General features: G+C 36.7%; 2 protein-coding genes across 2 annotated transcripts; one reads left to right on the top strand and one right to left on the bottom strand.

The window, feature by feature from the left end:
* Positions 1 to 2,571: 2,571 nt before the first annotated feature.
* Positions 2,572 to 8,073, bottom strand: cnot9 (CCR4-NOT transcription complex subunit 9). Its single transcript, XM_056265866.1, has 8 exons — positions 7,896 to 8,073; positions 7,129 to 7,311; positions 4,977 to 5,092; positions 4,766 to 4,875; positions 4,574 to 4,683; positions 4,325 to 4,423; positions 4,014 to 4,105; positions 2,572 to 3,097 (listed from the first exon to the last, which is right to left on the bottom strand). The coding sequence occupies exons 1-8, from the start codon at positions 7,911 to 7,913 to the stop codon at positions 2,929 to 2,931; spliced, it is 897 nt and encodes a 298-aa protein (XP_056121841.1). The 5' UTR covers positions 7,914 to 8,073; the 3' UTR covers positions 2,572 to 2,928.
* A 781-nt stretch (positions 8,074 to 8,854) lies between these two features.
* Positions 8,855 to 14,574, top strand: ftcd (formimidoyltransferase cyclodeaminase). The gene is made up of 14 exons (XM_056265862.1): positions 8,855 to 8,964; positions 9,783 to 9,966; positions 10,054 to 10,182; positions 10,280 to 10,368; positions 11,213 to 11,392; positions 11,544 to 11,681; positions 11,784 to 11,915; positions 11,988 to 12,049; positions 12,144 to 12,273; positions 12,989 to 13,150; positions 13,332 to 13,375; positions 13,814 to 13,952; positions 14,120 to 14,215; positions 14,414 to 14,574. The coding sequence occupies exons 1-14, from the start codon at positions 8,911 to 8,913 to the stop codon at positions 14,495 to 14,497; spliced, it is 1,623 nt and encodes a 540-aa protein (XP_056121837.1). The 5' UTR covers positions 8,855 to 8,910; the 3' UTR covers positions 14,498 to 14,574.
* The last annotated feature ends 1,719 nt before the right edge of the window (positions 14,575 to 16,293 follow it).

Genomic DNA, 16,293 nt, shown 5'->3' with positions numbered 1-16,293 from the left:
TGGCTTTTAGCAGTGTTCATCACCATAGTAACTTCCACTCCACGGCTAACCTGGTCCGGGGGAAGGTTATGTTCCAGGTAAGAGGTTCCAAACCGAACGTAGACCAATCAGCTGTGAGCAAAGTGACACGTCTGATAGGATAAAGTCACTCCACCTGTTTCTACTCCAAATTAAAGGTCACTACATAGCAAATTATTTTTAAAGACAAAATCGTTTTACTAATGCTTATTTAGAATAATAATTTTGTGTGATTTTAGATATTACATATACCCTTAATCGATCACACATGTACAATTTTAGTTTATCAGTTATTATTATTGTCCTCTTTCATAGACAGCTATTTTCTTCTTGCTGTGTAAATTTGTTTAAATTTTTCAATCTTGTAATATTCTGCAGAAGAGAGAAGTGAATCGCGCTGCTTCTCTCGCGAGAAATGAATCGCAGTTTCACTCTTTCTCAAGCATGTGATTGGCTGTTCGCCACTGATGTCACACCTAAACTCAGGATCAAAGCCTGAGATGACAGAGAATGTTGATAATCAGCATCATAGTAACAACAAAGCCTGGTTGGATTGGTTTGGTTTTGTCAACTCGAAACTAATCCTGTAATCCTGAGTTTGTTCAACTACCATCATGGTACAGCCCCCAGGTTGGATGGTAGTAGTGGTCAAAAGAGCTACTGCTGTTCTGAGTAGTTTTAGCATGTTGCTATGTGAATGCTAGGGTATTCTTAGTGGATGATAGGTAAATACTAGAGATGGTCTTATTATTGGGAGATAATTGTTTTTTCCTCAAAAGCAGTTTATTTAGCATAGTGAAGCCTCTCCTCTATTGACATCCATTAAAAAAAAAAAGCCTCTGGTCTCCTTCCCGGCGTAACAGCGTTAGCAGGCGTTATGCTTTTTTTTTGTTAACCTTGCAGAAGTGCCTTCAAGTGACTTTGGTAAATACTTACCTGCACTAGTTAAAAGTACAGAACAGTATGAGAAATAGTAATAGTGACACTAGCCTAAGTAAACAGCACCAAAATTTAACCCATGACTGATTTGGGTTTGGAGATATTGGTCAGTAACTATTACCATATTACATTGTGCACTAACTTTATAAAAAGCGTTCCCTCTAAGTGTTATGAAGGAGCATTACTTCAGTATACACAAATGATCAAAAAAGCAACCGAATGTATATCAAATATTGAAATGCCTTCATGGCATGTTGAAAGCCGTATATCGGACCGCGCCGTCCAGAAACACGCGTCAGGGAGTTTAATGCGTGTTTGTAGAGCACAGCTCAAGAGTCTATTGTCTACGCTTGACTTCCCTCACTGGGGCCCTTTTAACGGAGCCCCCAGATGATCGGATCCAGTTACTTAAGAAGGCATTCAACATTTAACAACTCTGTTAAACTGTGTTTAGACAGAAAGAGGAAAGGGGAAGGAGAGCAGAAATAACTTTTTAAGCCAATTTAGGCCATTTTAGACCAAGCATCTCAAATTCGAAATAAACACATTTGGGATACTTTATTCCTATCAAGGGGTCTCGCCGGTCGATTTCGGTTGTACCTGGCTTCATCTCCTATTCGGAATACTACTTCTCTGTCCCTTCCTCGTGTGTCTGTTCATGAATAAAACAACTGAGCTCAATGTCTGAGCTCAGCTTACACACACAGCGCTGGCATCTTTAAAAGGGGGTCCCTGCCTACTGGCTCAAAGGCTGGAGCGCTTCCAGACTCCTATACGAACACACACACACACACAGTCGAACACTTTCCATCACAGACATCCCCTCAATGAAACTCTCACCTTGGGTTTAACGGCGTATCAGTTCATTAATTACACAAAGGTGATTAGCAACTAAACTCAAGTGACCGTTCGGTTGATATGACGCTTGTAACTGCATGGGATTTTATTTCACTGTTTATGGAAAATGGCTCATATACATTTCTGCATGGTGAATAATGGAATAAAACTGAACAGGTATCATTACTTTTATAATAAAAATTGTTTACCGCCGGGCGCCGGTATTACTGCATAAAAAATAAATCTTTATTTGAAAACGAATGGCCATGATTGTATTACTGCTCCAGAGCATGTTTTTGCAATGCCACTAATAGCCAGCAGGTGGCAGCCAATGATGCAAGTAATCTTTTTTTTTGAGGCAGGTAATCAAGATGCAAAAACAGTATGTAAAGTTTAAACTGTAAATTTTTGAAACTGTAGTATTCTTTATTTTTGTCCCATTACGTCATTAATTCAGCGAGTGTCATCCAGTGATCTCAGAGGGAATTAAAAAAAAAACATTATAATAGTATATTACTGTGTATCAAAATGATTAGAGTTAAATGCAATATTATCCGCTCAACTTGTTGCTCCAAAAGTCAGGTCTAATTTAACCCTAAATTAACCTGTTTTATGACGTTGTGTTTGGACAATTATTGAACAAATTATATTTCTATACGCTCTTCCTCAAATTCATTCGCGTAATTTCAAATAGTTCAATGAAAATTTACTAATTAGCCGAAATATTCGAATTCATCCTCAAAACCGGAAAAGCACCACAGCGGTTGGCAATTTCACTTGACATTTACGATGACATGAGACTGTTTATTTAACAGCATTCAAAATTACAAACACGTTCTCTTTTTTTTGTGATGAAAAATACAGACAATACAGTCTTTCAATTCCTCTCGATTCTGTCAAAAAGGCATAGAGGAAAAAGAAAAGAAAAAAGCAACCTAATAAAGGATGAGACTGACTCTTCCTCAGTCCAGCAGAGTCCAAAGTCAATTTTAATATCTCGAAAAACAAACCGTAAATGCTGAGCACCGTTTCTGATCATCTTGGCAAAAAATATTAAGTGCCCTTGTATGTAAGAACAGTCTGATGTGTGTAAGGTGAGGTGCTGGCCGTTCTGGAGGGTTTTGGATGAGTGTGTTACTGAGGCGGTAAAGGGATGCCGCGGGGGTCTGTGACCTGCCCTTCCTGTAGGTTTTTGACGAGCTGTGAGAGCCAGCGTTTGGTGGTGGAGTCGTCCTTTAGCACTTGAGCAAACGTGGTGTCCTTCAGCTGGTCCGGCAGACACTGACGCAGAGCTTCTCTCGCCCTGAGAAAGACAAAATAGTGTTTTAGAAAATCAAGTACACTGTAAAAAATGATATGATCAATAAGTTATGACAACATATGTGTTTACATTGCTTTAACTCAGTAAAATAAGTTAAGCAGTTTTCAACTTTTTTTTATAAGTTATACAAGATTGAACTCGTTTTTTAAGTCAGTTTAATGTAATTTAAGTTGAAATTACTTAAACATCCAAGTTGATTGTATTTCATTTAGGACAAACTTTTTTTACAGTGTAATATATATATATATACACATTTAATAAAAATAATTTAAATATTATTTAATTAAATACATTTAAATATAAATTAAATCAAATGTTTTAAATTAGAAAAAAGAAAATTATGTATATGAATATAAAACGTATTTTCTAAATGTATATTATAAATTGAATTTATCTGTTGTATTCAAATCTTTTTTCTTTTTTTTTTATTCAAAATGTATTTGGTTTAAATTTGGTTCAAAATGTAATGTATTCAAAATGTAATTTGGCTTAAAAAAATTATTTTTTATCTACACTATCATTCAAAAGTTTAGGGTTGGTAAGATTTTTTTAATATTTCAGAAAGTGTCTTCTGCTCACCAAGGCTGCATTTATTTGATAAAAAATACAGTAAAAACAGTAATATTACAATGATTTTTTTTTATCTAATTTATTCCTGTGACGCAAAGCTGAATTTTCAGCATCATTACTCCAGTCTTCAGTGTCACATGATCCTTCAGAAATCATTCTAATATTAGTGTATTTAACCAGGTTTTTATATTTCACATTGTATTAATTGCAAACATCAAATGATTAAGCAGCACAAATGGGATCCCAAATCTTCAACTTTTCCCAACTGCAATGTGTGCACCTGCTAAAACATGAGCAAGGAACTAGAAAATCAGAGGAAAAAAAATACCTGGAGTTATCAGAGAGTCGTAAATAACATCGCACAACATGTTTCAATAGGCGAGCCGAAGGCTCTTTAGACAACTGAAGAACCATCTTCCCCTGCAAGACAAAAAGCACAAAAAACCCCACACATAATCCTTCAGCTTAAACAGCATTTAAATGAGCCAATCACAATCCAGAACTGCAAATAGCCAGCGAATCAGAGACATTCTGCAATATAAAGTGTCCAACATGTTTAACTTTCAGTCTGATTGACATAAGTAACAGATGCCAAAAAAGCATAATAATAATTCTGAACAATACAAATAAGTTACTCACCAGAATCATGGCAACATGCGAAAAGCGTTCGTAGGTCTGGCAGATATACGCAAGACCCGTGTCATCCAAGAGGATCTTCTGCAGTATAAACGTGGCCACCTGAGAGAGAGAAACAAACGCTTGTGGTTTAAACACCTGCAAAATACATTCATCTTTCTGAATCCTGGATTTACCCTAATATAAGTTCAAAATTGGCCAAAATAATATATATATGTGAGATGAAATTTGGTGATGTTTTTGTAACCGAACCGTTTTCGAAAGCTCGCTGCCGGACTCCATGATGCGCAGACAGAGAGGAATGATTTCTGTGGTCAACAGGAAGTTGATCACCTCCTGCTCGTCTGTTTTCACCAGCGCTCCTATAAAACAACCACATGTCATTGCACACTTATTTACTAAAACAGTTGTTGGATTTTTTCCTGCATTAGCCGGTTTTCTTACCGATAACACCCAGACTTGTGAGTCGCAGGTATTCGAAGGGTCGAGTTTTACTGACCGTGTGCAGGAAGGGATACAGAAACAGAGGGATGTGAGCTGCCAGGAAAGCAGAGCTGAGGATGAAAAACAAACAAAAGGAGAAAAAAAAAAAAGAGTCAGTGTGGCAGAGGACTAAAGACAGTGTCATATCTGTTGTATACAGGAAGTGAGTTACCGTGTCTCTACGTGAGAGGCCACACACTGCAGCAGTGCTAAAGCGTTACACACTCGGTTAGACTGATGTGCTGTCAGTGTCGGGGGATTTATGGATGGGTAGATGTTCACAATTTCCTGTAAAAAAGAGAAAAAACAATGACACTATAACCTGGTAATATCTCTTTAAAAACAAATTGTTTTAACCTATATTATGAAATCTAACCTTTACTGTTATTATTATTTATTTTATCATTTTCTAATGTTTGGATTAGTATTTGAATACTTGAAAGATTACTTTCAAATTATTTTACTGTCAAATATCAGAATTTCCATTCAAACCATTATATTTATAAACCAAATTTATAACCTGAAAAATCAATCAAATCAATTAAAAATGCAGTTACAAGTCACTTTATACATAAACATTTTAAAGTAAGAATTTGTTTGTATTTCTTTAATAACTAAATTTATCAATTGCAAAAAATTTCCATTACTTCATTCATTCATAAATCCCCCCCCCCCCCCCCCTGCAAAATGACAAATTACTTATAGATAAATATTATTAAATGTTCATATTATTGTTTTTGTCCCCTTTAATATTTCAATTAATATCTGAATATTTTAAAGATTTTACTGAAATGTCATTGATTTTCATCCAAAATCTTTATAAATGTATCAGTCAAAATAAACATCAATAAAAATGCAGGAAAAAAAATCACCTTATAATCATCTTTTTTCTTTTTGTATTTCTTTAATTGTTTTTGTATCATCATTTGCAAAAATATATACTATATTTTATACATATTTTAATTAAGAATTTTTCTGCAAATTGATACATTAATTCGTTATATATAAATATTTTTATTTTTACTTTTTCCCCTTTTATTTTTTTCTGAAATTTGAATTTAATATCTAAATATTTGAAAAATTATTTTCTAATTGTTGTACTATCAAATGTCATTCATTTTCAACACAATAAAAACAATATATAAATAAAAAAAATGTTTAACCAATAAAAATGTAGTTACAAATCTCTATTAATTACAAATCACAATTTGACGTAAAAATATTCAGTTTAATCATTTTAGTTCTGTTTTTGTTTAGGCCTACACAGTTGTAATTATTTAAACAATATTTTAAATTATTAGTTTCTTATTCTTAATATTTTATAATTAATAACTAATCGTATTATTATTATTAAATCACACATTCATATCTAATCTAATGCCTAATCTAATCTAATCTAAACACATTTATATCTCAACAAATAAATGCAAAGTTCACTCATGAAACTCTGCCGAGCAGCTGATTGGTTCTCAAAGCCGACCGCCAATCGGTCTGTTTGTTGCATCTACGTAACCTACTGATTTCCGTCCCAAACCGGCTCAACTCAGGGTGCTTCTCAATACTCAAATTGATGCTTCCTCGCTCCTACGTCCTCCAGCCTGAGACCCGGAAACCGATCATACTCAGGCATCTAGAAGGGCATCTCAATTCTCTAATTGCACATCAAGGAGACAAAGGAATGAGGAGTGAGGAAGCTTCACCGAGGGGTCATAAGCGAGGATACACAGGTGTATCCTTCCCTCACGTTTTCAGGGGGTTGGAGCCAAGACGCCAAAGGAATCGAGGGAAGAAAACGAGGATGCACAAATAAAAAAATGAGAAGCACCCTCAGTGCAGCACGCTATGGGAATTTTCCTTCCTTGCTCCTTCTGAGGGGGTTCTCACAGAAAGCCGCCTCTCGGACAGCGTGCGATCCCGAATTCGTATTGCTTGCCACTGTCGCCTCTGGCTTGCTTAGTTGGGGACACTTAATATTATTGATCAGACTGTACTGACGCTGCTGTATGGGAACTCAGCTAATCTGGATGATTGCATCATTTTGTGCAGAACTGATTTATAGATGAAATGAACTAATTTAATAATTGATGATCTTTAAAACGAAACTGACTCAACCACCAAAATGCATAATTTTCCTGTTATCATTGTAAAGACGCTTTGAAACAATCTGAGCTGCGTTTCCCAAAAGTATTGTGAGCCATTGCCACCAATGTTCTCAATGGTCAATTTACCTCATGATGCTTTTGGGGAAACGCAGCCCAGTATTGTATAAAGCGCTATGATTTGACTATACTTGTTGAATTCAGCATTAAGCGATTGACAGGCACCTGTAGGAGAGCCGCTATAGTCCCGCAGGAGTGCCAGAGCATCGGGGCCAGATCCGTCACAGACTCCCTCTTCTTGCTGAGCTCCAGCAGGGCGTTCTCGCGCGTCTCAGGACTGGAGAGCTCATTGATCCACTGATAGATCTTCTCACGGTCCACCTGCGCCAGACCCGCCGTGGTTACAGTCTACAGGACAGACACAAATCACACAACTTACTTCAAAATGAAACAAGAGAAATCCAAGCAACTGATGTACATCAGCAATTCAGAACCAACTTTTATTAGGCAGTCAAGGCTGATTCCCATTCCCATTTTTATTATTGGAAATGTATTTATACTCTTTTCTCCTCAATTTCCATGTCTTATTATTGCTTGTTTATGCTTTTACGTTTCTTATAATTATAATGTAATAATCGTATAGGCCTATTCAATTATATGAATTAAAGATTTGATATCTTTAAATGTTTAATATTCCTTATCCAATCCTTAATTATTAATCCCACATACATAACTAACTAATGCCAACACATGTTTACAAACAGCACAGGGCACATGTGGAGAAACTAGATAGACTCAATTCCTTACGCTATACGCACGCGAATAACTATATAGAGTCACACTGCGCAAGATAAATACGCATATTCTAATATAAAGCAACATATATGCTTTAATATATCACCATAGTAACCGACTGCATTAGCTTTAGCCGTTAGCTCTATTAGGCCCCATTATAAACAAGCGTAAAACGCCAAAAACCGTTAAAAACGTACCGCTCCTGTAGCCAACATCCTCCTTATTACTTTATTGTGATCTCCAGAGTAAAAGTGAGGGGTAGTTTTTAAAACAACGAGAAATAGACCGGGTTTACATTAGCAAATGAGCTAATAAAAAAAAAAACCGCCTTCCGCTGGTGTTTCTTCTTGAACGGTTCTCTTCCGGTTGGCGTTTCTTCTTCTGCGCGAGTATTGTGCGGGGAATGACGAATCCAGTGTTCATTGCTGCCACCATGCTGACTCTGCATGTTAATAAATGTATTGTTATTTTTGAATAGAATGAATAATAATATGATAAATTATAATCATTATAACTTATTATTGCAATATATTATTATAAGTATTCAAATAATAATATATAATAAGCATAAGGACAATAATAATAATAATTTGTATCTGCCTTGAAAAGCATCCTGAAAATTGATATTGCTGAGTTTCACTCATTCTGTTTGCATTCCATAAGTAACTGTTTTCTGTTTTTTTTTTTGTGAACTTTACACTTCTCATTCTTGCATAATGTCAGTGTTGCTTTGAGGGTATTTTTGTGCCATCCAAAAACATGGGGAGGGGTAAAGTTGTCCTCGTCCAACTCTTTGGCCCCTTTCTGGATCATTCATTAACCAGACATCACAGCCTGTTTTTTGATGTGATACAACTGTTTTGGTGCTTTTCAAGACTCATTTATGCTATATTTGTTGCTAGTTGCTACATACTGAAAGACCAAATGTCATTAAACAACCATAAACCCAGTCGTATCCAGAAACTGTTTTAAAAATGACAATACTGACCTTTTGGGAGGTTTTCCCAAAGTCTGAACAATGTTTGATGGAAAACCCTCCCCAAAAGTGTTTATCTGTGAAGATAGAAGAATCATTGCCAAATGACCTAAATCCAGTCCACAGGGCAGGTTAATTATTCCAAATATATTTTTGCCGACGCTTTATATGTTCCACATTGGGGAACCAGTCAGTAGACAAGTGGGTGAGAGGAAAGTTAGTGTTTTCTTGCAGTCATGGCTAAATTGGTGGAATGTGTACCCAATTTCTCAGAAGGGCGGAACAAGGAGGTAAGATTTGACTGGATTAATTAAAAAGGTAATTTGGTAGGCTACTGATAACCAAATGATCAGTAGGCCTACCCATCATCTACCAAATTATCAGGTTCTTCCGTCGATGTTGACTGAACACTACTAAAATACTCTGACAGAGCATATTCAACGAAGCCTCAATCAAAAACATGCAGTCCGTCTGACTGTAGTCCGATTCCCGAACGAAATTATTCATATGAGCCGGTTCTAGTCCGAGTCCCGAACGAACGACTCTAATTTGTTTCTTTTTTAGTGCATTAAAAATATACACCGAGTCAAATCAGTGAGTCGTTTCTTTTTATAATTTACAGCACGACCAGTGTAGTCCTATTGCTGAATGAATGACTCGTATGCGCTGGTTCTTTTAGTGAATCAAACCGTGCAACCGCTGTCCGATTTTCAAGCAAATCACTATAACGAATCGGTTATTCTTAATTTGCATTATGGTCAATCGATTCTTGAACGAATTATAACGAATTAATTATTTTTAGTGAATCAAAAACAAATATCGCGACCTTTGTAACCCTATTATAGAACGAATGACTCTAATGAGTTGGTCCTTTTTAGTGAATCATTCACTTAGGCTATAGTTTAACAGCAACTCTGAGTCATACCTGGTTGTTTATATGACAAATACAATAAGTGTTTTTGTTTCGTTTCTTTGTTTAGTAGCCTACACAAAATTAATAATGTTTAAATGTTGTTGTTGTTGTTTTTATTTAGACCATACATAGTACAGTGTACAGAGTTTTTTAGCATTACATGACAATATTTTGGCCAATATATATAATATCCAGGTCATTGATGCCATAGCCGATGCCATCTCTGCCACGGAGGGCTGCAGCTTGCTGGACGTCGATCCAGGGTCTTCGACGAACAGGACTGTCTACACTTTTGTGGCCCCACCCGAGGCTGTAATCGAGGGGGCTCTGAACGCTGCCCGTGCTGCGTTTAAACTTATAGACATGACCAAACACTCAGGTACAGGTGTGGAGGCAGTATCTGATATACTGTAAAGTCATCATATATCACATTAATTTATTTTGTAAAAATGATGTTTTTGAACAGGTGAACACCCTCGGATGGGTGCGATGGACGTGTGTCCCTTCATACCGGTGCAGAACGTCACCATGGAGGAGTGCGTACAGTGTGCCAATAAATTTGGCCAGAGATTGTCAGACATGCTGCATGTCCCAGGTGGGTTTGTATGGGCCAAGGTCATGGTGTCTATTGCCTGGACTATTTGAGAATCACTTCAGTCCCATCCTCCATTATTCTTGTCTTTGTCTTGTAGTCTATCTCTACGGAGAGGCGGCTAGAAAAGAAAGCAGAAGGTCACTTCCCTCGGTTCGTGCAGGAGAATACGAGGCATTACCGGAGAAGGTAGACCTATTATAGACTTCTAGTCTAGACCTCAATTCTGTGACCTCTCATTTCTGAGATCTCATTTGATGTCATATCTGTGACCTTACTGCTTTGAGATTGATGAAACGGGAGTTGCGATAGTCTTTTCTTCCCTGTTGTGACATATATCCATGTGAAACAGAATCTCGAACAAGAAAAAATGTAGGGCGGGACTTGATTTTGTCCAACGGGAATTCATTGGATTGTTGTGGTTTGCTAATCGATCTCATGTGAGTGACAGGTTGCCCCACTCTCGTGCCAGTAAACATGTCATCAGAGAAGACGCTGCAAGAGGGAGAAGTTATTTTGATTAAAGATTACGGGGCCCAATGAATTAAAAAAATAATGTGCACAGATAAATACTTTATAATAAATATACCCTGATATACTTTAAGTGGTGTAATTTTGAACAACATCAGGCTAAAACGAAGCTCATTTGGAGTTTGTTTTGGGAGTTTTGAAACAGCTTGCCAAAGCAAACTTTCCGGAAATGTTTGCTCCGGTTGGTAAATATTCAGAGCCACACCCACCTATTACGTAACCGCCACTGACCAATGGTAGTTCGAAGGTGTTAACCAGCAGGAGAAAACTCCCAAAATGAACTTCGATTGGGCTTATTTTGTTCAAGATGACTTCACACCAGTTCGTGACTGAAAACTGAAGCATACTTTGACCTTTAGACCTCAATTATGTGACCTCATACCTGTGGCCTAATTTCTAAGAAACAGCACTGTTTTACATGCCATATTTGCATCGAAATAAGTATACACCTTAAGTTAAAATAAATTAACCTTATTTTCTTGCCCTTTTGTGCTTTGTGCAGTTGAAAAAGAGCGAATGGACCCCTGAATATGGCCCTGCCACCTTCGTCCCCTCTTGGGGCGCCACGGTCACCGGTGCCCGAAAGTTTCTCGTCGCCTACAACGTGAACCTTCTGAGCACAAAGGAACAGGCTCACAGAATCGCACTGGATATTAGAGAACAGGGCCGTGGCAAAGATCAAGTATGTCTTTGTCTGATGTCACTGTATTGGTCTCGGTTTTCAGTGTGCGTCAAATCTACAACTTGAGAATCTGACTTAATTATATCTATCACTTCCTCGAGGTTTTTATTATGTTCTTCTTCCTTCTTGTTTGTGAATGCTTCTGCTGCAGCCCGGGCTTCTCAAAAAGGTTCAGGGAATGGGATGGTACCTGGAAGAGGTTAACCTGGCTCAGGTGTCCACTAACATCCTGGACTTTGAGGTGACGCCCATGCACATGGTGTATGAGGAGATCTGTAGAGATGCCAAGGTGAATTGCTTTCAATCATTCAAATCTCAATTGGAAACAGAATCAGAATAATTTGAAATTGCATGAATCAGAATTGGATTTATATTCATTTTACCTGTATAGGATTTGAACCTGCCAGTGGTGGGGTCTCAGATAGTGGGTCTGATTCCTCTGAAGGCGATGCTGGACTGTGCAGACTTCTACATCCAGAGAGAAAAGCTGTTCGTTTTGGAAGAGGAGCACAAAATCCGACTGGTGGGTTAAAATCAACACGGTCAAACGTTCAACACCATAGCAAATCAATCTCTCATTATTTTCCTCTCTCAGGTTATCAGCAAACTAGGACTCGACTCTTTGGGGTCATTTGTTCCAAAGGAGAGAATCATTGAGTAAGTCGCAAAAGTATGTTAGTGGAATAACAATGATTTGCCATCTCGATGACTAACTGAAGCACTGTATCTAATTGGTTCACGCTGAGTTTAGGTATATGGTACAGGACAATCAGGGCGATGGGCGGCTTGTGTCTCTGTCTCTGCAGAAGTTTGTCCACAGCGTTGGGGCCAGAACAGCGGCTCCTGGTGGAGGGTCAGTTTCTGCTGCAATCGCTGCTATGGTAATTATCAGTTTATAGGCTATATATATATATATATATATAAAAAAAAATTAAAAAATTTTTTTAAATGTAATAATTTTTTTTATTTAGAATATTTTTTGAATATCAAATATTTATTAGATGCATATATACATTATAAAATAAATATTTTATATTTACTTTTTTTCAACATAATTGTATAATATATATATATATATATATATATATATATATATATAGTATGTAAAATAATTATATTTATAAGCAATTTTATAAATATATTAAATATAAAATGTGACTGTAATGACTGTAAATATGTACTATCTTGAACATTTTACATATATATATATTTATATATAACATTTTATATTTAAAATATTCAGTTAATTTGATCACAATTATTATAATTTACATATACATTTGACATACATTTTAAATTTATATTTATAATTTACATATAAATATACATTTATATTTAATGTATTATAAAAAGTTTGTTTAAATAATATATGTGTGTATATACATTATTATATTTATTTATATATGTGTCTGTGTGTGTGTGTGTGTATATACTATACACACACACACACACACACACACATATACATACATACATATATAAATAAAATAAGATATATACACACAAATTATAAATAAACACACTTTTATGCTAAGTGTGATTAATCGTGATTAATCGGTTTGACAGCACTAATAAATACATGTATCTCATTGTAAGGGTGCAGCTCTGGGCTGCATGGTCGGTCAGATGACATACGGTAAGAAGCAGTTTGAGTCTTTGGATGCGGAGATGAGGAAACTTATCCCTCCATTTCATGAAGCCATGAACGACTTATTGTTAAAAGTGGACGCTGATTCAACGGCCTTTAACAGCTACATGGTACATAACCAAACACACACAAACAACATTAAATGACTTTAAAACGAATATTAAATGTATGAATGAATTTGCCATTTTAAATACACCACTTTTGTAACATCAGACCATCGAAACTGCTGTTAAATATATACAGTAGAATCTAGATGACAGTAACAGGGTATAATTATTTCTTTTGTTACAGGCTGCCCTGAAATTACCCAAAGCCACAGCAGATGAAATCAAACGGTGCGGTTTATCACCTTTGTGATATTTAATCAAGCAAAACAGAGCTTCTCATCCATCAACTATAGAGACCAAACATGTCATTGGACAATTGAGGAACATTCTGTATCCTGATAAACCAGTTTGATGGTTTGGTTGATGTTAACACATGTCATGAATCACAAAAAGAAACAAGAAAGCCTGACAATTATATTTGCAGAGGAGAGCCTGACTGATAAAACTAATATTACACAATCATTCAACCTGCATTTACCTGTCAAAGTAAACTTCTTCCTTTGCAGAAATGTAGTTATAGATTGTAAATTACAACAGCATTGGCAAAAAACACATAAACATGGCACAGTAGCTACAACAACCTTTCAGATGGATCAGCCCCCTAATGTGGCTACAATTATTTTAAATGAGTAATGAATATTTTAATCTTGTTCATGGATTGTACAGGAGGGAGGAAGCCATGCAGGAGGGTCTGAAAGCGGCGGTGGTCGTCCCTCTGTCCCTGGCTGAAAGAATAAACACACTGTGGCCCGTTCTCAAAGAGATGGTGAAATACGGAAACGTGGCATGTAAATCAGACATTCAGGTGAATTACTAAGTAAAAGACACAAAATAAAAAATAAAAACATCCTTCCAAACAAAGCACTTTGCACTAACAGTAAAAATCTTGACTTAACAAAAATAGCATGACTTTTAAGGTTAAAAAAGCGGACATCAGTATTTATTTCAATGCGTGATTCCTGTCATGTGCAGGTAGCGGCTAAAGCTTTGGAAACGGCAGTATATGGAGCATATTACAACGTCATTATAAACCTGAAGGACATCACGGATGCTTCATTCAGGGCTGCTGTGAGTATCTGGAAACATTCAAAAACTATGTAGGTCAAGGTTGCCATGATGCTTAAGCCACACGGTTTTCTTTTTCGCATTTAATAACCCACACACTATGTGATACGAAACTTGTTTTGAGGAACCCATGAATGTCAAAAAACCAATTAGCATTGTTTCCGGTGACCATGACCATTTTTGTGGTTTGTTGATTTTTAGACTGAAGCGAAAGTGTCTGTGCTGTTAAAGAACGCCAGAGAAAATGCCAATGTTGCACTGCAGATGGCTGAGCAGAGGAAATGATGGCACAGTCTGTACGGATGGCATGGCACAGACAGTAACTCACTACAGATCAAATAAAGACACTAGACTAGACACACTGACATGCAATTTGTGTTTTTTTTCTGCTGTAAAACTCTCTGGTGGACATGACCACATTTAAGTGCGTTCCTCTAAATGCATTTCCCATTTCTTTATGCCCAGTTTGCCCACTACAAAAACATGAATGCTAACTAAAAATTGTGCAGCTTGTTAAGGATATATTTGTTATTACTTTCTTAAAGGGATACTCCACCCAAAAATGAAAATTCTGTCATCATTTACTCACCCTCAAGTTGTTTCAAACCTGTATGAGTTTCTTTCTTCTGCTGAACACAAAGGAAGATATTTTGAAGAACGATTGGAACCAAACAGTTGTTTGGCACCATTGACTTCCATAGTAGAAAAAAAAAAAATACTATGGAAGTCAATGGTGCCAAAGTTCCAATCGTTCTTCAAAATATCTTCCTTTGTGTTCATCAGAAGAAAGAAACTCATACAGGTTTGAAACAACTTGAGGGTGAGTAAATGATGACAGAATTTTCATTTTTGGGAGGAGTATCCCTTTAAGGAACTGGATTTACAATTTTACCATGCGAGACCATAATGGTGAACTTGATTTCACTAAGTGATCAACACTTTGTTGATTCTGGAACAACATTCCAATTGACCAATCAAATTTGAGGGACAAGTTTACAGTTTATATCATGTTTAGGCTTATAATCAGGGTTTGGTGCTTCTACATAAGTGTTATTCATCTATCATTTCCCTCTGATTTTAAAGATAAGTTATGGGTAGGGTTAGGTTTAAGTCTAGGGATATGGTTAATAGGACTACATTTTCGGGCAGAAATGTTGTTCCGGGATTAACAAAATATGCTGATCCAGGAAAATCACGGTTACCAGACCATAAAATGGGCCAGAGTAACAGAGATCGAGGATGGTTTGACTCAAGCAAACAGCCAGAACATTATAGCAACCACCTCTCAACACCCTGGCAACCACCCAAAATACCTTAGCATAATTGCAGCGAGTTTTGCTCTGACAAGCACCAGTCATATTTTCATTAGACAACATAAAACCTTCTTGCCACTCCCAAGTAATTAATTTAAAGCTAGTGACAATGTAAGCAATGTGATAATTGCAATGTAAAAAGATCTAAAACTTTTTAGGTATGCAAAAGAGCCTGTTTAAATGACATTTTTCATAAATGAGAGTTTATGCAGTGCAGAGTTTGTGAGTTTGGTTTGTGCAGTCATATTTTGAATAAGCAGACCCACACGGCATCTGAACCCAAAGCAGCATCATCCTTGAAAGAACTTGATAATCCACCGACCAGCGCCGGGTGGTGCTGTGACTGACCCACCAAAGGCCACCCTCAGTATCCCACTCCCTCTGCTATCAGCTGTTGTTATTTATGCATCTAATAAAGCTGCACTGCTGGACAAAGAGAGACAGGGAGAGCAGAGACATCTGTATCGGCAAATGTTACAGAACAGCTGTAGCAATAATTTCCTCAGTCCATGCATATTCAAGAAGCACCACATCACCAAAACACAGAGTTAAAAGTTACAGCCGTGGTCTAAGAATGAAAAGAGCCCATTCACCAATATAAACTGGTGAATGCACCCATTTTCAAGAGTTTAGACAGAAGATATTTTGTACAATACTTATCAGAACAATAGCATCCCCCTAGCAACTACCCATATCATGACATGAAAAAAACAACAACCTCAGAACACCATCTTAATTGTATAGCAACAAGACAAAAATCACTCAGAA

Source organism: Rhinichthys klamathensis, unplaced genomic scaffold (genome assembly GCF_029890125.1).
Source record: "Rhinichthys klamathensis goyatoka isolate OS25496 unplaced genomic scaffold, OSU_Roscu_1.1 h1tg000241l_1, whole genome shotgun sequence".
Lineage (NCBI taxonomy): Eukaryota > Metazoa > Chordata > Actinopteri > Cypriniformes > Leuciscidae > Rhinichthys > Rhinichthys klamathensis.
This window is presented reverse-complemented; position numbering and strand designations above follow the sequence as displayed.

Bases quoted from the DNA above. Each gene is read 5' to 3' on its own strand.
- cnot9 (XM_056265866.1), bottom strand. The intron at 4,876-4,976 runs GTAACTCACTTC...TTTCATCCTCAG, and splicing joins GCCTCTCACGTAGAGACACG to CTCTGCTTTCCTGGCAGCTC. The intron at 4,684-4,765 runs GTAAGAAAACCG...GTTGTTTTATAG, and splicing joins CACAAGTCTGGGTGTTATCG to GAGCGCTGGTGAAAACAGAC.
- ftcd (XM_056265862.1), top strand. From the start codon at position 8,911: ATGGCTAAATTGGTGGAATGTGTACCCAATTTCTCAGAAGGGCGGAAC. The intron at 11,682-11,783 runs GTGAATTGCTTT...TTACCTGTATAG, and splicing joins AGATCTGTAGAGATGCCAAG to GATTTGAACCTGCCAGTGGT. The intron at 13,953-14,119 runs GTGAATTACTAA...TGTCATGTGCAG, and splicing joins CATGTAAATCAGACATTCAG to GTAGCGGCTAAAGCTTTGGA.